Source organism: Saccopteryx bilineata, chromosome X, assembly GCF_036850765.1.
Source record: "Saccopteryx bilineata isolate mSacBil1 chromosome X, mSacBil1_pri_phased_curated, whole genome shotgun sequence".
NCBI lineage: Eukaryota > Metazoa > Chordata > Mammalia > Chiroptera > Emballonuridae > Saccopteryx > Saccopteryx bilineata.
The window spans coordinates 106,449,615-106,470,906 of record NC_089502.1 but is presented as its reverse complement, the minus strand read 5'-3'; the positions used below and the strand labels follow the sequence as shown (position 1 = coordinate 106,470,906).

The 21,292-nt window shown below is 41.4% G+C and overlaps 2 protein-coding genes across 2 annotated transcripts; both read left to right on the top strand.

The window, feature by feature from the left end:
• Positions 1-3,265: 3,265 nt before the first annotated feature.
• On the top strand, positions 3,266-5,359 carry LOC136316902 (spindlin-2). The gene is made up of 2 exons (XM_066249251.1): positions 3,266-3,447; positions 4,048-5,359. The coding sequence occupies exon 2, from the start codon at positions 4,050-4,052 to the stop codon at positions 4,824-4,826; it is 777 nt and encodes a 258-aa protein (XP_066105348.1). The 5' UTR covers positions 3,266-3,447; positions 4,048-4,049; the 3' UTR covers positions 4,827-5,359.
• Positions 5,360-18,623: 13,264 nt separating this feature from the next.
• LOC136317469 (spindlin-2) lies at positions 18,624-20,878 on the top strand. Its single transcript, XM_066250204.1, has 2 exons — positions 18,624-18,910; positions 19,511-20,878. The coding sequence occupies exon 2, from the start codon at positions 19,513-19,515 to the stop codon at positions 20,287-20,289; it is 777 nt and encodes a 258-aa protein (XP_066106301.1). The 5' UTR covers positions 18,624-18,910; positions 19,511-19,512; the 3' UTR covers positions 20,290-20,878.
• The last annotated feature ends 414 nt before the right edge of the window (positions 20,879-21,292 follow it).

The following is a 21,292-nucleotide window of genomic DNA, read 5'->3' as shown; positions in this document are numbered from 1 at the left end:
ACATATAATAAATATATCTGGCCTTAAAATCTTTGTGGTTTGGAAGTCACAAGGTGGGATGAATAAAAATAATTGGGTCAGGTAGTCCCTTAGTGGTCAGTATTTAAAGGGCCATTCCTATGCACTGCACAGTTTTTAGATGTAGTGGTACTAGAATAAATATTTTCTAAGGCAACATCAAAGCCTTTCCTATAGGACTTTGGGCCTGTTACGTAATGGGCCTATTATCAACTTATTCCTACTTCAGCTTACTTCTTAATAAGGTGCATAAGTTAAAACTCACTAGGTATCCAGATTCCCTTTGAAGACAATGATCCTCTACAAGTTTGTCAGAAAGCTGTGTTTCAGATTTGCATTGGTTTTCAACTTAAAATTGATCTTCAGCCTGACCTCTGGTGGCACAGTGGGTAAAAGCATTGACCTGGAATTATCAGGTTGTCAGTTTGAAACCCTAGGCTTGCCCAGTCAAGGCACATATGGGAGTTGATGTTTTGTGCTCTTTCCCCTTCTCTCTCTCTCTCTCTCTCTCTCTCTCTCTCTCTCTCTGTCTCTCCCTTCTCAAAAATGAATAAATAAAATCTTTCAAAAAATTGAGCTTCAATGTCCTGGAACATCTAAATGCACTAACTATCTCTACTGATTACCCTTTTCGGGCCTGACTATTCAAAATTATGACTACAAGAGGATAATTGTAAAGGGGGTTGGTTCAGTTATGTGTGAATGTTTTTCATAGGTAAACCACCAAGACAGGTGATTTCACAGGGAATGTTGTAAATATACCAAGAAGTTTAAAGAATTTAGAAATAAAAATTGTGAAACAGGGTAAATTGTTGACTTAGTCAAAGAAATATAAACAAATTTGCAATTAATTGGCAATGAGATATCTAAGAATAGTATCAGAAAAACACAAATTTTAGAAGAATAATAAAAATTTTAGATTGTCTTTGATAATAAAAACTTGGAATTGCTGTGGACATTGTTGATTAGCTCACCAATATCCACTTCAATCTTCCTTGATTGTGTAGTATCTACATCATTTTGGTGGGATTGATCCCACCCCCTACTTCAGGGATGGCAATTGATTATCATAAGTCAATTAGTCAAACAGTGCCATTTTGTTAATGTGATTGTTTCTGACATAATTATAAAAAATGGGATCTAAGGCAAGTGGACATAGCGTTATCTTTGTCCATATTACAAGGGCAGGCAAATGACCTATGATGATCCCAATCAAAGTGAAACAAAATTTTGATTAAAAACTTTCTGTAATTAATATAATATTGAATGTCAAATGTAATTCTAAAAAGTTGCTGTAAATAGTTTCTCTCTGTCACTATATATGAATAAGGAAGCATACATTCCCAAAGTTGTTGTCAACAGTTATAATGTAACATAAACTTTAGAATAAAACTGACATCAGAGAGAACATAGATGTTAGAACACAACTAGGTTTTTTTTTTGTTTGTTTGTTTTTCATTTTTCTGAAGCTGGAAACAGGGAGAGACAGTCAGACAGACTCCTGCATGCGCCTGACCGGGATCCACCCAGCACGCCCACCATGGGGCAACGCTCTGCCCACCAGGGGGCGATGCTCTGCCCATCCTGGGCGTCGCCATGTTGCGACCAGAGCCACTCTAGCGCCTGAGGCAGAGGCCACAGAGCCATCCCCAGCGCCCGGCCATCTTTGCTCCAATGGAGCCTTGGCTGCGGGAGGGGAAGAGAGAGACAGAGAGGAAGGAGGGGGGGTGGAGAAGCAAATGAGCGCTTCTCCTATGTGCCCTGGCCGGGAATCGAACCCGGGTCCTCCGCACGCTAGGCAGAACACAACTAGGTTTTTGATGACATCAATGAGTGCATTCATTCATTAGTGCTCCCATAAAAAAAGCACAATAGGCTCAATGGTTTAAACAACAAAAATTAACTTTCTCATAGTTCTGGAGGCCAAGTGTTCAAGATCAAGGTGTCTGCAAGGTGGTTGTTTTTTTTTTTTTTACCTGAGGTCTGTCCCATTGGCTTGTATATGGCCATCTTCACCCTCAGTATTCACATGATCATTCTTCTATGTACATCTGTGTTCTATTCTCTTCTTCTTATAAGGATACCGCTAATGTTAGATGAAGGCCAAAGTATGTGACCCAATTTTACCGTAATTACTTCTTTAAAGGTCCTGCCTCCCAATATTTTCACATTCTGATGTGGTGGGAGCAAAGACATCAACATGTGAATTTGGAGGGGAAAGAAATCAGAACTCAGCCCATCACACTAAGCACTTTGGTTAAATCTAATCTAACACTTACTAGATTTTTCAAATAAGTAGCCGATAAATTCCTTTTGTTAAAATCAGATTGAGATAGTTTTCAACTTGCATGTAACTGATAATGTTCTGCCTGATATAGCAACCTAATAATATTGATATGTTAGATATTAGTATATCTAAAATATATATTGGTATTTAGTATACTATGGACAAAAAACTATGAATAACAAAAAAGGATAAAATAAAATTCAAAATGGATGTTGGTTTATTCAAAATTAGATATGGTTTGTCATAAATTGCAATTACATTTGAAAAATATTCTTTAAGGTTAAGCTTTCTTTCTCCAAAATTAGGTCTCCATATATAAAAAGAGCATGTTCTTGTTTTCAAAAAACTCACATTATGTGTATTTTTGTGTATGAGTATTTGAAAAATTTTATCTGTGTGTTGTGATTGGTAAAAGGTGTATATTTGGGATTATGTTCTGGTAACTAGGAATGACTGCTAAAATATAAGAAATGTACATATGCACATGTATTTGTATATGAACATAAAGGATTTCTGTATCCATATATGTTCTAAATAAAGTAATGTATATCTGTGTGTTATGTATTTATACAAAATTGTGAGGAATGTGTTAAAAATGGAAAACTACTCCAGCAGGGAACGGAGGGGTGGAGCTACAGAGCCTGAAAGGGTGCCGATAGGGATGAAAAGAAGAAGAAAGGACCACCAACAGGTCACACAAGTTAAAACTATGGAACGGCAGGAGAAGCTTAGGCTTTTTTCCTGAGCAAGAAAGGATGCTTGTGCAGTTTATAGCAGGGAGGAAAGGTCTCAATATTGACAAAAAACGAAGATCTTAGGTCATATGCGAAAAGAGGGAGGAGACTGCTGCAGTATAAGCAGCTGGTAGGGATACCAATGTGGCACTGGGGCCTTTGCCGCCAACAGGAAGACAGAAAACCAGCGAGCACAGAGCTGGTGACACAGCCACGATCCCCTTCGTCTGCCCTGCCGTCCTCCTAGACTCGCTCCACTTCTACGGATCCACTCCAACCAGGTTTTGGAAGCTCCTGGCTCTGCGCCCGCTAATCAGGCGCACAGCAAAGGCAGAAACCAGGTGTCCAATTTGCGCACGTGAAGACCGCGATCTCTGGCGGTGGACGCCAGAAAGTCCAAGGCCATTGGTGGGTACCGGGATGGAGAAGGGACACGGTGTGATTCCTGCAGGAGATAGAGGGTGGAGGCTGACTCCGAGCAAGGCTGGGGTGAGAGAGTATGAGCCGTAGGGAAAAGGGGGGTGGCTTTAGGAGACAGGCACGAAATTGAAGCGGGGGCACTGGGTGCCAGGACAGCAGTTGAGGGTTGGCAGGGAGAGTGGGTGCAGCAGGCTGGGTGGTTCAGGGTTGGAGGACAGTGAGGGCTTGCGGGTCAAAGTGGGCAAGAGATAAACGCTTTGCTGGGGATTTAGAGTGAGCACTAGTGGCGGGAACTGGAGGCAGGGTCCGTGCACACGGAGGTAACCTGCTCTCTCCTGTGGAGTTCCTAACCCCGGCCAGCACCACTGCCCCTGCTGACTTTCCCTGCAAACTAAAGGAACCTAGGAGGGAGAGCGCTTACAGGCATGCAGCCAGGATTTCCAGCAGTGAGTCCAGGCTCATAGGGGAAATTTAGTTGCCAGCGCACGGTATATAGAGACGTCGCTGTCGCTAGAACTTCACCTTACGGCATATTGAGTGTGTTCTTACTTTCCTTCCTCTTATCTTCTCTCTTCCCTCCGGTGACAGGCATGAAGACCCCCAGTGCACAGGAAGTCGGAGGGCAACGAACCAGGGCACCAGTGGGACGCGCCACTGGGTCTGTAAGCATGATGAAGAAAAAAGCCTTGCAAAAGAAACAGAGGAGCCGACCTTCATCCCAGCCCCGCAGGAACATCGTGGGCTGCAGAATTTCACACGGATGGAAGGAAGGCGATGAGCCCATCACCCAGTGGAAAGGAACCGTTTTGGATCAGGTGCCTATAAACCCCTCTCTTTACCTGGTGAAATATGATGGAATTGACTGTGTCTATGGACTGGAACTACACAGGGATGAAAGAGTTTTGTCTCTTAAAATTCTTTCTGACAGGGTGGCATCGTCTCAAGTCAGTGATGCAAACCTTGCAAATACAATAGTTGGTAAAGCTGTGGAACATATGTTTGAGGGTGAGCATGGTTCTAAGGATGAATGGAGAGGGATGGTCTTAGCCCAGGCACCAATCATGAAAGCCTGGTTTTACATTACCTATGAGAAAGATCCTGTCTTGTACATGTACCAGCTTCTAGATGATTATAAAGAAGGAGACCTCCGTATCATGCCAGAGTCCACTGAGTCTCCTCCAGCAGAGAGAGAACCAGGAGGAGTTGTAGATGGCCTGATAGGTAAACATGTGGAATATACCAAAGAAGATGGTTCCAAACGGATTGGCATGGTCATTCACCAAGTGGAAGCCAAACCTTCTGTGTATTTCATCAAGTTTGATGACGATTTCCATATCTACGTTTATGATTTGGTGAAAAAGTCCTAACTGTTAGGGTACAATTTTGCCACACTTGTGAAAGCAAGTGTATACTTTGTAGACATGCAAAATAATGTTGTTCTTCAGTGTATTGCGAACTTCAGGGTCCCACTAATTCAGCATCTTTGCCGGCATAACTGTTGATTTCTTCTGAAAAATACAAATGTATGTGGACATGACGTGCTGTGTGTAAGGACTTTATCATGTTGAACAGAATGGGTATGTTTGGCGGATGGGGCATGAAAGGAAGGACAGCTGTAAATTCAGGCTGTGATTAAGTTCGGCTAGTGTCATGATCATCAGCTGAGAACGGAATAGGACTTAGGTGTCCTGGTCTGGGGAGTAGGGAGGAGAAGGAACTAGACATGGACTGTGCTGAGAGGTGAAAGGGAGGTGACTGCTTAGGAAGAGGTGGGGATGGGCCAGAAACAGAGAAGCTCCTGGGAGGAGGGATGTCTTAGGAGGGGGGGCACCCAACTGGGTGGAGGTGAAGAACAACAGAGGGAGAGGGAGATGTTGGGGCTTCGAGACAGGCAGACAGAATAAGGTGAGTAGAGAAGGGCACAAAGAAGCTTAGAAGAAGGGCACAAAGAAGCTTAGAAGAGGCCCAGAAGAAGCAGGAGAAAGACAAAGTTAGCAGGGATTTGGGGAGAGGTAACAAATACTCAAAGGGAGGGTCTATGCATGTGTGAGAGGCCAGAGGGACAGGGACATTGACGAAGGATGAAGGAGGAATTCTTATCAAGAAAGGTTGAACAAGGGAGTGAAAATACAGAAAAAGAGGTGTGAGGAGTGGGGTCCATGTGAGATGCAGAAGCCCAAGGAAAAGTTGGAATTCTGACAGTATCTACATTGCTGTCCCTGGTTCTGTGCACGAGCAATGTGGCAATTGTCAGTGAAACCAGATGGACTGGACATTCTTCAAATGTGTATTTTGACGAGGATGACTCAAAGGTTATGCAGGAGCCAAGTTTATACCTAAAACTTTTATTTCAGGGAATTCATACCACAACTACAAAGCAGAACCCCAAACCCTCAGCCTAAATGCGCTACCATTGCACATGTAGGCATGCAACTGTGGGTTACCTTATACTTCCCAGAGGACCCAGGTGAAGTAAAGCTTGGACCTGAAGGTTTTGGCTCCTTTATCCTATACTGTATAAAGTATTCCTGTGGGGAATGGGTCAGTGGGGCTCCCGCCTCGCTTTTGGGAAGTATTTTATCTCCAGTAATGAAACCTAGCTGAACCCAGATACATCAGTCCCTTCATTGTTCTTCCCCCTGGACTGTACCTTGATTTTCTATGGAAAAGGGGCATGAAAAGATTGAGTCTACTGTTAATCTCCAGGGCATGGGGCATGACAGACCATGCCTCTCTCAGTAGCTTCCTGAAACCACAGGTGGCTGCCCCCAGTACCCCACCAAACTGAGGTCTGCTGCCTCCAGAAGCCCAGTTTGTTGGCTATACCCCAACAAACTGAGTTTCTACTGACCCTTCCCAGGAACCTCCTGGTCATTCCTGCTCACCCCAAACACAGGGAAACAGTGATGGAAGTCTGTACAGCTCTGTTTCTAGGTGAGATAGATGGCATGGGGCAGTCAGGCTTGGATATCTCACCATGTATGTCCCAATTTTGACTCTGTATTGCCATACAGAAGTGTAGTGGTTGGTGGTAATTGGGAGCATTAACCCCAATAAAGTCCCTCAGAGATATAGTGTCCCAACGCATGGGTCTATGTTCCTCTCTTCCTCTCCTTCCTTGCTTTTTCCCAGTCCTGCTATGGAAGTTCCCCTCAAAATCTTCTCTCTGGGTCACTCACCCCACACTTCAGCATAATATACTCCTGCACTCAAAGAAAGAGTTCTGGTGACTCTCCTATGCCCAGGTTCTCTTATCTTCATGACAAGTATGGAGAGGCGTAGGCAGGGAGATTCCGTGAGTTGAAAGAAGTAGTAACACCTGTTCATTCTCCAGGCAACATGATCTGAAGTTATTGGTGTCAGGAATGACACAGTGGAAGTCCACCTCACCAGAGCATGGATTAATTTTCTTTTATGTATCATGCAGTTTATTCTGACAGACACCTGCAGGCCACTCATGTGCCAGTTGCAGTCAGCTCTCACAGTTCATTTGATATTTCTGTTTTGGTTTTCTATGTTTAAATAGCTACTTGGACATTTGGGGGAATTCTTATTTCTGGCTCAGTTATAAAAAAAAAGAAGTATAAGAAGAGTGGACTGACGGTTAGGAACCACATTTCAACATGGACATAAATAGCTAGGGTGAGGAATGGCTCATTTTATTATAGACTTATAATACTATCTCACACTGGGCTGGTTCACTCATATAAAATGCTCAGTTATACCCTGGAGGCATTTGTGTGTGTAGCTTTAGAACACGACCCTGGAAAATCTGCCAAGCACCTTTTTTGGATTGCTTTGACCCCAATGTTTTATTTCTTTGTTTTATCTTCTTCCCATTCCTAGTACTACAGGTAGGCTTCTGCCAGGCAGATTTTTAGGCACAGACATTTCTGATATGTTAATAAATAAATGAAACAAATAAAATAATCTTGCCATCTTAAAATTTCTATTGTAGATGTCAGACAGTAGCTAAAATATAATAAGTAAATATAAAACATTTTCACAGTGATAAATGTTAAGAAGAAAAAAAAGAAAGCAAGAATTGGCGGAGGAAACTCCACACAACTTTGGAATTTTGAGGTTGGATAGATGGTAGGACAGGGCAGGCTTTAATAAGAACATAGCTTTTGAGTAAAAATCTAAAGACAATGAAAGAACTGGCCTTCTGTTTTTCTAGGGGAGATACATTCTAAGAAGAGGGACAGAGTGTGCTGATGTCCCAAGGCACTTGTGGTCTACCATGTTCTAGAAACACTGAGGATGCTAGTATTATGTAGCTGAATAAGTGAGGTAGAGAATATCAGTTAGTGAGTTCAGAGAGATAATAAGGATCTGGAAGAAGAAGATAACTTAAGAGCCTTGGAGGTACTAGAGTCAATTTGGCTTTTACACTAAATGTAATGCAGATCCATTTGATTATGTTTATCAGAGATGTGATGTGATTTGTCCCATATTTCAACAGGATTACTCTGAAAACTCTGAAGAGTAGTCTGTGTGGAGTACAATGGTGGAAATTTGGAACTTTCTAATATTCCAGGTAACAGATTATGGTGGTTTAAATCAGTCTAGTAATAGTAGGTATGATGAGAATTGTTTGAATTCTGGTTATATTTTGAAGAATTGCTTCATGTTTTACCTTAGACAAGATATATTATGGAAGAGAAATACAATGAGTGTCAATAACAATGCATTTTCTGATATCCTTGAACCACACAACCTCCTATGTGTAAAATCATATGAAGGATGTGGCCTGTTACTGCTTTTGTCTGGGTGTATTATGCTGATTGATTGACCTACCAGAGGATGAGAAACTGACCAAACCTCCCCCCAAAAAAACAAACAAACAAAAAACAAACAACAAACCTGTGTAAATTGTTAATGTCAAATTCAACCTCTTAGAATGTTACCTACCTCTCTATTCAAACTAGGTGAGATTAAAATGTGCTATGATTGTAATAAGGAGCAAGTACCTCAAATAGTGTTTGTCATGGATTAAAATAGTACAGAATTTAAAATAAGTGTTTGTTCAAAAGGAGGTGGGATTCAGAAAGATCTTGAACTTGTACTGTATCTTGAGAAAGGACAGATGCCTATGCTGATTTAGAATTTTTTCAAGTGTATTGCATGTGTCACAACCCATTCTCCATTCCCCAAACCCAAGTGATATTGTCCTTTCTAAGTATAAGTGAGTTAAAGTGGGTTGGGTATGATATTAATGATTACTTTTTAGTGATGTGATTACACAGTTAATCATTCTTGGTTTATGCATGTATTACTGTTAATGAGAACAGTCAGAGTCTTCCAGCTTTTCCTCAGGCAATTATTGAAAACAATTGCAAAGTACAACTTTGGAATGCCAAAAGTCGTCTTTCCTATCTTAGAGATAGGAACCATCATACTGTATTTTTGTTAGTGAAGTGGTGCTAGGTCTTGCCATACTTGCAATGGATTTACCTTCTTTTCCAGATTGAAATTGTGTCACAGTTCAACATAATGTTCAGTGGAGATTTTAGAAGACTAATAAATACAATCCTTTATCTTTTTGCAAGTTTTGTAACCATTTGAGAGACAGGTACAATAATCACAAAAATAAAGGTCAAAATATATTTTTATAATTCATAGAAGCTGAATTAGTAGGACATCTTCTTTTATGAAGTCACAAGGATTTCTTCTTATGTAGAGGCCCTGAATAGGAACATAGAACAGGGACACAGTTCAGTGCCCTACAGCAAAAGCCACAGTGGTGTCACTGATGGAAAGTACTGAACACAGTACATGCTGAACACAGCACACAATAGGGATAAATCAGCAATTCTGATTAATCAATAAGTGGGGTAGATATCTCAAAAATAAGCTACTTCCCTTACCTTTCTGTCTACTCTAAAGAAGTTCCCCTTCCAGACTTCCTCATTCTTGTCTCTGCTTATGATTTGTGTATAAATAAATACCCATAGGAACTGAGAACAGGGCTATTCTCATGAAATGTGTACAAGGGATTGTGAAGCGATGTCCCCAAGGTCCCTCGGTGCACTCCATCTGGTCTTCAAGTAGTTATTGTCTCCACAACAAGTGTTGTCTCATGTGAAGAACAGGAATGAAACAACCTCCCAAAATCTGGAAAAGGGAAATGACGTCTGACACATCCCAGTAAATGGGACACAGATGACAAGGGCATAGCCTCCAAATATCTTTGGTGAGGTCAATAGCTTTCAGACCAAAGGATTCCCCATTTTCCCCCTCCCTTTTCCCATTTCTTTCTCCTGAACATTATGGGGAATTCCCTGTCCCAAGAGAAGCAAAATCATAAGCTCCAACTACAGGGCCTTTTATGAGCAGCTGGATGTAGCATAACAGACTAACATCTCACTGATTTACTCATAGTTATTCAGCAACAATATCCCTGGTATTCTCATGAAGGTAGCCTAGACTTAGAAGATAGGGAAAACATTGAGAGATCGTTACATAATTCAGTCAGGCCCATACAACACCCTACTGATTGGAACTTATGCCAGCTAGCACTCTGTCCTATCCAGAGGAAGGATAAGCAGCAGCCCTCTCCTGATGAGAATCTCACCAATCAGTCAACTTCTACCAAGACCCTCACTCTAGATACAATTCTCCCACCTTTACTTCCACATGAAAGCAAGGCTGAAAAGTGTCTAAGGGAAGGTTTAGAGAAATATGGAGAATTTGTTTAGGCTTTTCCTGTATTAAGAACTCCAGGGAAGCCTGTGCGACATGAAAGTCTCCCATTCCAGGTCTTTAAGGAATTCAGAAAAATTATTATCAAAAATGGGCTACAAAGCACATTTACCAAGGGAATATTTGAAGGAATTGACACAGGGTATGAGGTGACCACATGAGACTGGAAGGGATTAGTGCAAGCAGTAACCACTACTGCTCAATACAATGTTTGGGTACAAGAATACCAGGATGCAGCTCAGACACAGGTTGTAGGGAATCTGATTGTGGAAGTTCCAATTGGTGATATGCTCACAGGATTCGGGGCTTATGACACTCCCCAAGATCAGGCCCACATGAACCGCATTGCCTTTTCTCAGGTTTTTATGGTAGCTTTTAAGGTATGGATTTGGATTCCATCAGAGACCTAACAAACGCTATATTGATTTCATTAATCGCCTGTAAACTGCCATCATACTACAGGTAGATAATGAACAAGCAGCAAAGGTGCTGATCCTACAATTAGCTTATGAGAATGCAAATACTGATTGCCCAAAGGTCTTGGCTCCTCTTAAAGCAAAGTTCCCCAATATAGCAGAAATGATTAGAGCGTGTTAAAATGTAGGGCCAGAAATACACAAGGTCCAAGTCTTTGCCACCACATTACGACCACAGACATCTTTTAATTGCAGCAAAGAAGGACATTTCCAAAAAGATTGCAGACAGAGCCTAATGGCAACTGTGTAAGCTTGACTTTTGTGTGTGTCCTCAGGGGCTAATTAAAACTCAATCTGGCCTGACCTGTGGTGGCGCAGTGGATAAAGCGTCGACCTGGAAATGCTGAGGTTGCCGGTTCGAAACCCTAGGCTTGCCTGGTCAAGGCACATATGGGAGTTGATGCTTCCAGCTCCTCCCCACCTTCTCTCTCTGTCTCTCTCTCCTCTCTCCCTCTTCCTTTCTCTCTCCTCTCTAAAATTAATAAATAAAATAAAATAAAAAATTTAAAAAAATCCTCAAGGGTTGTAACAGTTACAACTCTGTTTAAAAAACAAACAAACAAACAAAAAAACCTCAATCTAAAAATTCCTTATAAAGCAGATTGTAAAAAACCAATACGATCAATTGCTATTCTTGTTGTTTATGCAAATTACCAGGCCAAGTTAAAACTGGAGTTAATACTGTAATTAGGATAATCTAAATTTGGCTCTTAAAAAAACTAAGGGTAATTTTAGGGAGAAAAATTATATTTCAGTAAAATCCATTAGCATACAATTATGAATATCAGAAACTAGACTAGATCCGGAATTTTTCTGATTTTCTTAAATGTTTTGGACAAAAGGTTCCTGCTATCTCTGTTATATCTTTTGAAAATATATGTTTGTTTGCGAATGAAGTAACCTGTTTCTAAAGGTCATGAAACATGTTTATAAAACTATCAATCTAAAATTCCTAACTACTTAGTCTTCACTGAAAGTTAAGGTTTTTGAAAATTGAGAATGCTGATTAATTGGAAAGAAATTGTGTGGTTTCAATAATAAAAAGTATAAGGTATGGAGGTACTTTTAAAAGCAAAAGGAAAAAAGTAAGTTGCTCTGAAAGCTGGTTATTTCTGAATAAAGAAGAAGGTTTGTGTAAGTCACAGAAAGTTTATGCAGGCTGTAGAAGGTTTTCACGGAGGGAAGAAATAAAAAAGAGAAGGCATTGAGAAAATGCACAAAGGTGAGAAAAGGAGAAGAAGGAAGGACTTTAGAAGGAGGATTGTCCTTAAAGGAAAATAAAAGGGAACCTTGGGACATTCTTGGGGGCCTCAGGAGCTTGAGAAATTCACTCAAACTTACAAGTATTGCAGAAAAAGCCAATGGCCTTCTTAAGCACCCACTGCACAAACAAAAAAGGGGGAATCAGGAGGAGAAACTCATCCTACAAGAACAATTCTATAATGCTGTTTTTACTCATAATTTTTTGAACATCTCCTCCTCTGGACTTACAGCAGTGAGAGCCATTTTATATCAGCTGAGCAGCAGCCTAAGCCTGTCGTATTGTACTGGGATGTATTAGCTGGCCCTGAGTGTCAGGGTTCGGTCAAATTGTTTACCCGAGAGCGAGAGTATGCTGCAATTTTGTCATCAACAGGTCCTCTTTGGATTCCAGCCTTAACATGAGTTGGCATCAACTCTTAGGAGGCAACCCAGTTTCAGAGATCCAGAAGCTAAAAATGAGTCCACTTCCGGGAATGAACCCCCCAAATAGGAGACCTAACTTGCTCCCAAGCACTCAGGGAGTACCTGACACCACTTGGGGTGCATTGAAGCTTCTAACCGAGCATACTGAAGAAGTTTTTCAAAAATACAGACATACCTATGACCCCTGAAAACTTGTTTCTCTCTATGCTTGCCCTTCACCTTACACTGCAACTACCGCCACCTGTAGAAAAATGTCCTAAACAATCTGACTTTGGGTGATGGGTATGCAACATAAGTGAACAACAATATAACCTGGACTTGTTATCTTTGTATATATGTATCCTGATTTATTGATGTCACCCCATTAAAAATAAAATTATTTAAAAAAATGAACCTAACTCTAGGAAAAAAAAGAAAAAAAGAAAAATGTCCTCCTAAACCCGTTGAAGATTTGTACTGTTATTAGACAGCCCAAAGAAAAAAGGGGGAGATGTAGAGGTCCTGAATAGGAACATAGAACAGGGACGCAGTTCAATGCCCTGAGGCAAAAGCCACAGTGATGTCACTGGCAGAAAGTTCTAAACACAGTACATGCTGAACACAGCACACAATAAAGATAGAATCAGCAATTCTGATTAATCAATAGGTGGGGTAGATCTCAAAAGTGAGCTACTTCCTTTTCCCTTTTGTCTGCTCTAAAGAAGTTCCCCTTCTTGGCTTCCTTATTCTCATCTCTGCTTCTGTGTGCATCAGTAAATACCCATAGGGACTAGGGATCGGGCTGTTCTCATGAAACCCAATAAGGGATTGTGAGGCGCTCTCCCCTAGGTCCCTTGGTGCACTCCATCTGGTCTTTGAGTAGTTATTTTCTCTGTGACACTCATATTTCACCCAGTCATAGGCAGAGCTAGTTAACTCTAGATAGGAATATATGCCCTTGGCCCCAAAAACTTACTCTCTGTTTGAGAATAAAATAGATTGCATATTCTGCCTAAGAGAGATTAAATCCAAGAAATAACTCAGGTTTCTCATATATCCAACTGCTTTCAACCTTATCAATTGGAGACGTTATTGGGAGATATTAAGCCAGAAGAATTAACATCCTATTTGGCAACCACTATACATAGTATTTGGTAGGAAAAACAAAATGAGATCTCTCTTTTAAGATTTTATTTATTGATTTTAAAGAGAGGAGAGAGAGAGGTGAGAGTAGAAGGTTGTGGAAAGTATCAACTTGTAGTTACTTCTCATATGTGCCTTGACCAGGCAAGCATGTGGTTTTGAACCAGTGACCTCAGCATTCAGGTTAATGCTCCATCCACTGTGCCAGCACAGGTCAGATGAAATATTTTTTAAAATAAGTTTTATTAAGGTATATAATTGGCATGTAATATTATATCATTTTCATGTCTACAACATGATGACTTGATATTTGTATATATTATAAAATAATTACCATAATATGTCTAGTTAAAATCTGTCACCATACATAGGTCCAGTTTTTTTCCTTGTGATTAGAAACTTTAAGATCTACTTTCTTGGAAACTTTCAAATATTCATCATACTGTTATTAACTATAATCACCATACTGTACATTACATCCCCATGACTTATTTGATAACTATAAATTTGTGCATTTTGACTATCTTCACCCATTTCACTCACCACTTCTTAACTTTGTGCAGTTAATATTTACATAATATATCTGAGCATAATTTGTAATGAGTTATAGTTTAAGGGATTAATATTGTCAGTGTGGCTTTAATATACTTTTAAAAATCAATCCAAGAGACTTCTGAGGAAAACCATGAACTTTCTGGCACCTTCATTAAAGAAACAATGGTAGATATTGAAGGAAGGCCCTCATAAATTGTGAACAAGACTCCTCTGGCTCCCTATAATCTTCCTGTCTTTACCATGAAGGGAGAGAACTATACCACTGGTTGACCATAGAAGTGGTTAATAAACCTACTTGCTTTAAAAAAAAAAGACTAAAATGTGGATAGAGGAACATTATTTCACTAAAATCACTTAAAAATCTCAGAAAATGTGATAGACCTCAATTAATTAATTAATTTTTAGTGAGGGAGACAGAGACAGAGAGAGACAGATAGGGACAGACAGACAGGAAGGGAGAGAGATGAGAAGCATCAATTCTTCGTTGTAGTGCCTTAGTTGTTCATTGATTGCTTTCTCATATGTGCCTTGACCGGGGGGCTCCAGCCAAACCAGTGAACCCTTGCTCAAGCCACTGACATTGTGATCAAGCCAGTAGGGCTTCAAGTCAGCAACCTTTGGGCTCAAGCCATTGAACACAGAGTCATGTCTATGATCCCATGTTCAAGCTGTTAACACTGTGCTCAAGCTGGAAAGCCCGTGCTCAAGCAGGATGAGCCTGTGCTCAAGCCAGTGACCTCAAAGTTTCAAACATGGGTCCTCTGTGTCCCAGGCCGATGTTCTATCTACTGTGCCACCACCTGGTCAGGTGGCAGACCTCCTTTTAAATGTATAGTTGAGCATTAACTATACATTTTAATGACTATACATTTAAGACTGAATAAAATCCCCAGAGAACAATGATAAAGAGAGAACTAAAAATAAAAGCAGCTAAGCGCATTCCCTGATGCTTTGGTAGCATGGAGAGAGAAGGGTGTTGTCTCAAAAATAAAAAGATTTAGAAAAGAAAATAAGGTCTTAACTATGATTGAATTGGGTTGGATATTAAGGTCTCTTTGTCTTTCAATTCTCCACATAATGGTCGGAGTAAATTTTAAAAATATAAATGTTATTGTATTACTCTGCTATTTCTTTTTTTTTTTTTTTTTTTGCATTTTTCTGAAGCTAGAAACAGGGAGAGACAGTCAGACAGACTCCCGCATGCGCCCGACCGGGATCCACCCGGCACGCCCACCAGGGGGCGACGCTCTGCCCACCAGGGGGCGATGCTCTGCCCATCCTGGGCGTCGCCATGTTGCGACCCTCCTGGGTGTCGCCATGTTGCGACCAGAGCCACTCTAGCGCCTGGGGCAGAGGCCACAGAGCCATCCCCAGCGCCCGGGCCATCTTTGCTCCAATGGAGCCTTGGCTGCGGGAGGGGAAGAGAGAGACAGAGAGGAAGGCGCGGCGGAGGGGTGGAGAAGCAAATGGGCGCTTCTCCTATGTGCCCTGGCAGGGAATCGAACCCGGGTCCTCCGCACGCTAGGCCGACGCTCTACCGCTGAGCCAACCGGCCAGGGCTTACTCTGCTATTTAAAACTCTCCAAAGCCTTCCCAATTTTCTTGCTTTACCCTGCAAACTGTAGACCATGTACTCTCAATTAAGATGATATTGCCCACAAAGGTGAGAAAATTAATCCTTCTGTGTGAAGAAAAAAAAGGAACTTAGCTATTACAGTGGTTTGTAGCCTTCCAAAGCTCAACTATACCTGACAAAATATTATTCCTTAGATTCAATTACTCTTTAGGATTTTGTGGATATCACAAAATCACCATAAACACTGAGTTCATGAGAGATATACAAGGTCCATTTAAGATCAGTGCTACAAGACCATAGCAAATAGATGGCTGTGATTGGAGGACTTTCAATCCATTGTTAATTCTTGTAGTCATATAGTAAGAAGTGGCCTGTGTGCCTATTGGCTGGCATTGATTGTCTTTATATTTTGTCCCCCAGGCCCTTGTGTGCTGTTGGGCTTTGAAAATTAAATAAAAATGGTATATATTTAATTATTCAAGCCATCAATTATTTCATCAAGTGGTGAAAAGAAAAAATGTCAGTAATTTACGAGTGAAATCTAGCAGCTATTTAAAATTTTTCTCATATTAGGCAAAAGTTAAAAGTCAAGTTCATTAAAAGCTTTTAAAAATTGATTTTTTGAAATGTTTTGTTTCTTTGGAAAATAGGTTCTGAATTATTTTAAAAATTATTATACTGATACATATCTAAATTGTAGCCATTATAATATATATAAAGTAAATAAATTCCATTAAAAGTCACTCAACAGATAAAATAGATGTTATTTTCTTAAATTTTAATTTAATGTCTGTCTTCAAATTTATTTATTCCTATCCTACATAAAACTTCCTATTTTATGTAATTATATGTATTAAGCACAAAACACATACATTTACTAAACAGATATTTAATTGTTTTAAATTTGAGTGCAAGTAATAAACAATTGAGATTCAAGTTGCTTTAACTCTAACAAAATTTTTTAATCTCATAAATTGAGGTCAAAATAAGACTTGAGAGATGATATGATCAGCAGCTAAATGAAGTGACCAAAGGACTCAGAATATTCCCATTCTCTCTTCTGTTATCTTTGTTATTCTGGTTTTGCCCTCAGGCTGGTTGCTCTGCAAAATATTATTTCTTGTTTCTCTTGAGAGTAAATATTTTTTCCAGAAGTCCCCTAGTGGACAGATTGTCATGTTTAATTGTCTAGGATTATATCATATGCCAAATGCTAAACCAATCACTTATAAGGAGGAAGGTATTACCACGATTAGCTTAGAGTAACATTTTAGAAGGAGATATATATTGGGAAGTCCGTGGCCTGGCCCTGATCACCTACAGGTACATAATGTGTCACTAGAACAACAGTTACCCTCTTTTTCATTTTTTTTTCTTTTTAAGAAAGTAACTGTAAAGCTAGTAGCCGTGGCCACCATCACAGCTGCCTGGCCTGTTCAGGTTTGCATTTGATTCGGACAGATGGTAATGAAACAAGGGAGCCAAGAACTGGTGGGCCATTAGCTTTAATCTTAGCTCTCATCGCACCCAGCAGGTGAGAAACACACACAGTGGGAAAACACTTCCCTTTCCATTCAGGGCTCCCAAAGCCAATGACTTATCCGAGTTTCCTGGAATCAAAGGTTTCTACCTCACCAGCTTTATTCACTTTTGTTCCCCTTATTTTATAGTATAGAAATTAAAGCCTTTAAGCCAATTTACAAATAAGGAAGTCTCTGATGCAAAGCCACTTTTCTGAGGCATAAATGGGATTCCTCATAAGAGTGCACCATCCCACATCATGCAACAGTCAAGGGTGTGGGGGAAAAGCTTAGTTTTGAGAAGATCTTAGTATTAGAAGGATGTTTAAGAGATCTTAGTATTGAAAGGGTGGGAAAGGCTTATGAGGACCTTGCCAGTTTACAGCCTGTCTCCCACACCCAATGCAAACTATAAGCGAGCAAACAATATATCATATTTATAAACTTTTTTGAGTAACATTCAGTAATGAGGGAAAAGTTAAATTGTCACTATAAAATTAGTTTTATAGATAAATGGTCATATATGTAATATGTGCTCAAGAAATAATTGTCAACTGAGTAAGGGAAATAATGATTTTGTAAAAAAAATCTAATATCCTGAGAAAATACTTATTCTATTGAAAAAGAACAAAGCCTGAAATTGCATATGCAAAATGATTACAGTTTTGTAAGAACCTAGAAAAAAATGGCAAAATAAATAAGTACTCATATTTTGCTGTGAGCTCTGAGAAATGGGAACTGGAATTTTAGGTGCTTATTCTTTTCAAATCAATTTTCTGAAATTTACACAGTGTTAATTAATATTGTGCAAGCAATTCATTTTCAATAGTTAAAAAATGAAAAATAAAGGAAAGGGTAATCTTTTTTAAAAATTATTTTCATTTATTTATTCATTTTAGAGGAGAGAGAGAGAGAGAGAGAAGAGGGGAGGAGCAGGAAGCTTCAACTCCAATATGTGCCTTGACCCGGCAAGCCCAGGGTTTTGAACCGGCAACCTCAGCATTCCAGGTCCACGCTTTATCCACTGTACCACCACAGGTCAGGTGGAAAGGGTAATCTTTAAGAAGTAAAATCCAAGAATACTACTCAGGAAACATTACATAGAGATTGGGTAAAGATGGCATACTGAGAATTAGCACATTTCCCTTTTTCTATCACAAATCCTTACAAATGACATGAAAGGCAGATTAATGTGTGAAGAATAACTGCATAAGGAGAGTAAAAAAGAAAAGACAAATTCCTGGAAGATGAAAAACAGATAAACTACTTAGAGGCTGGAGATAGAGGTAAGCACAGGAGCCAAAGAGCTCTGAAAAGGAGAGAAGATGGAGGCCCAGTTGTGGACCCAGTAGGTTTTGATTTTGCGAACCCGCGGGAACCGGAGACTAGGATTATCTCAATTGCCAAAGGCAATGCAAAGGTTTGAGAGTTAGGGGCGGGGAAAACCAGTGTTTGGGAGGAAGGGGAGGCCTCTCTCCTGGCAGGAAGCTGCGCTACGGAAAGAGGGAGGAGACAGCTGTTGTATTAGCGGCCGGTAGGGATACCGATGTGGCACTGGGTCCTCCGCTGCAGACTGGGAGGCAGCAAGCCGGCGAGTACAGTGCTGGTGACACAGCCACCATCCCTTCGTTTGCCCTGCTGTCCTCCTAGACTCGCTCCACTTCTACGGATCCACTCCAACCAGGTTTTGGAAGCTCCTGGCTCTGCGCCCGCTAATCAGGCGCACAGCAAAGGCAGAAACCAGGTGTCCAATTTGCGCACGTGAAGACCGCGATCTCTGGCGGTGGACGCCAGAAAGTCCAAGGCCATTGGTGGGTACCGGGATGGAGAAGGGACACGGTGTGATTCCTGCAGGAGATAGAGGGTGGAGGCTGACTCCGAGCAAGGCTGGGGTGAGAGAGTATGAGCCGTAGGGAAAAGGGGGGTGGCTTTAGGAGACAGGCACGAAATTGAAGCGGGGGCACTGGGTGCCAGGACAGCAGTTGAGGGTTGGCAGGGAGAGTGGGTGCAGCAGGCTGGGTGGTTCAGGGTTGGAGGACAGTGAGGGCTTGCGGGTCAAAGTGGGCAAGAGATAAACGCTTTGCTGGGGATTTAGAGTGAGCACTAGTGGCGGGAACTGGAGGCAGGGTCCGTGCACACGGAGGTAACCTGCTCTCTCCTGTGGAGTTCCTAACCCCGGCCAGCACCACTGCCCCTGCTGACTTTCCCTGCAAACTAAAGGAACCTAGGAGGGAGAGCGCTTACAGGCATGCAGCCAGGATTTCCAGCAGTGAGTCCAGGCTCATAGGGGAAATTTAGTTGCCAGCGCACGGTATATAGAGACGTCGCTGTCGCTAGAACTTCACCTTACGGCATATTGAGTGTGTTCTTACTTTCCTTCCTCTTATCTTCTCTCTTCCCTCCGGTGACAGGCATGAAGACCCCCAGTGCACAGGAAGTCGGAGGGCAACGAACCAGGGCACCAGTGGGACGCGCCACTGGGTCTGTAAGCATGATGAAGAAAAAAGCCTTGCAAAAGAAACAGAGGAGCCGACCTTCATCCCAGCCCCGCAGGAACATCGTGGGCTGCAGAATTTCACACGGATGGAAGGAAGGCGATGAGCCCATCACCCAGTGGAAAGGAACCGTTTTGGATCAGGTGCCTATAAACCCCTCTCTTTACCTGGTGAAATATGATGGAATTGACTGTGTCTATGGACTGGAACTACACAGGGATGAAAGAGTTTTGTCTCTTAAAATTCTTTCTGACAGGGTGGCATCGTCTCAAGTCAGTGATGCAAACCTTGCAAATACAATAGTTGGTAAAGCTGTGGAACATATGTTTGAGGGTGAGCATGGTTCTAAGGATGAATGGAGAGGGATGGTCTTAGCCCAGGCACCAATCATGAAAGCCTGGTTTTACATTACCTATGAGAAAGATCCTGTCTTGTACATGTACCAGCTTCTAGATGATTATAAAGAAGGAGACCTCCGTATCATGCCAGAGTCCACTGAGTCTCCTCCAGCAGAGAGAGAACCAGGAGGAGTTGTAGATGGCCTGATAGGTAAACATGTGGAATATACCAAAGAAGATGGTTCCAAACGGATTGGCATGGTCATTCACCAAGTGGAAGCCAAACCTTCTGTGTATTTCATCAAGTTTGATGACGATTTCCATATCTACGTTTATGATTTGGTGAAAAAGTCCTAACTGTTAGGGTACAATTTTGCCACACTTGTGAAAGCAAGTGTATACTTTGTAGACATGCAAAATAATGTTGTTCTTCAGTGTATTGCGAACTTCAGGGTCCCACTAATTCAGCATCTTTGCCGGCATAACTGTTGATTTCTTCTGAAAAATACAAATGTATGTGGACATGACGTGCTGTGTGTAAGGACTTTATCATGTTGAACAGAATGGGTATGTTTGGCGGATGGGGCATGAAAGGAAGGACAGCTGTAAATTCAGGCTGTGATTAAGTTCGGCTAGTGTCATGATCATCAGCTGAGAATGGAATAGGACTTAGGTGTCCTGGTCTGGGGAGTGGGGAGGAGAAGGAACTAGACATGGACTGTGCTGAGAGGTGAAAGGGAGGTGACTGCTTAGGAAGAGGTGGGGATGGGCCAGAAACAGAGAAGCTCCTGGGAGGAGGGATGTCTTAGGAGGGGGGGCACCCAACTGGGTGGAGGTGAAGAACAACAGAGGGAGAGGGAGATGTTGGGGCTTCGAGACAGGCAGACAGAATAAGGTGAGTAGAGAAGGGCACAAAGAAGCTTAGAAGAGGCCCAGAAGAAGCAGGAGAAAGATAAAGTTAGCAGGGATTTGGGGAGAGGTAACAAATACTCAAAGGGAGGGTCTATGCATGTGTGAGAGGCCAGAGGGACAGGGACACTGACGAAAGACGAAGGAGGAATTCTTATCAAGGAAGGCTAAACAAGGGAGTGAAAATACAGAAAAAGAGGTGTGGGGAGTGGGGTCCATGTGAGATGCAGAAGCCCAAGGAAAAGTTGGATTTCTTACAGTATCTACATTGCTCTCCCTGGTTCTGTGCACGAGCAATGTGGCAATTGTCAATGAAATCAGATGGACTTGACATTCTTCAAATGTGTATTTTGACAGGGATGACTCAAGGGTTAAGCAGGAGCCAAGTTTATACCTAAAACTTTTATTTCAGGGAAGTCATACCACAACTACAAAGCAGAACCCCAAACCC

Excerpts from the sequence above, each read along its gene's own strand:
- LOC136316902 (XM_066249251.1), top strand. The coding sequence starts at position 4,050 with ATGAAGACCCCCAGTGCACAGGAAGTCGGAGGGCAACGAACCAGGGCA.
- LOC136317469 (XM_066250204.1), top strand. The coding sequence starts at position 19,513 with ATGAAGACCCCCAGTGCACAGGAAGTCGGAGGGCAACGAACCAGGGCA.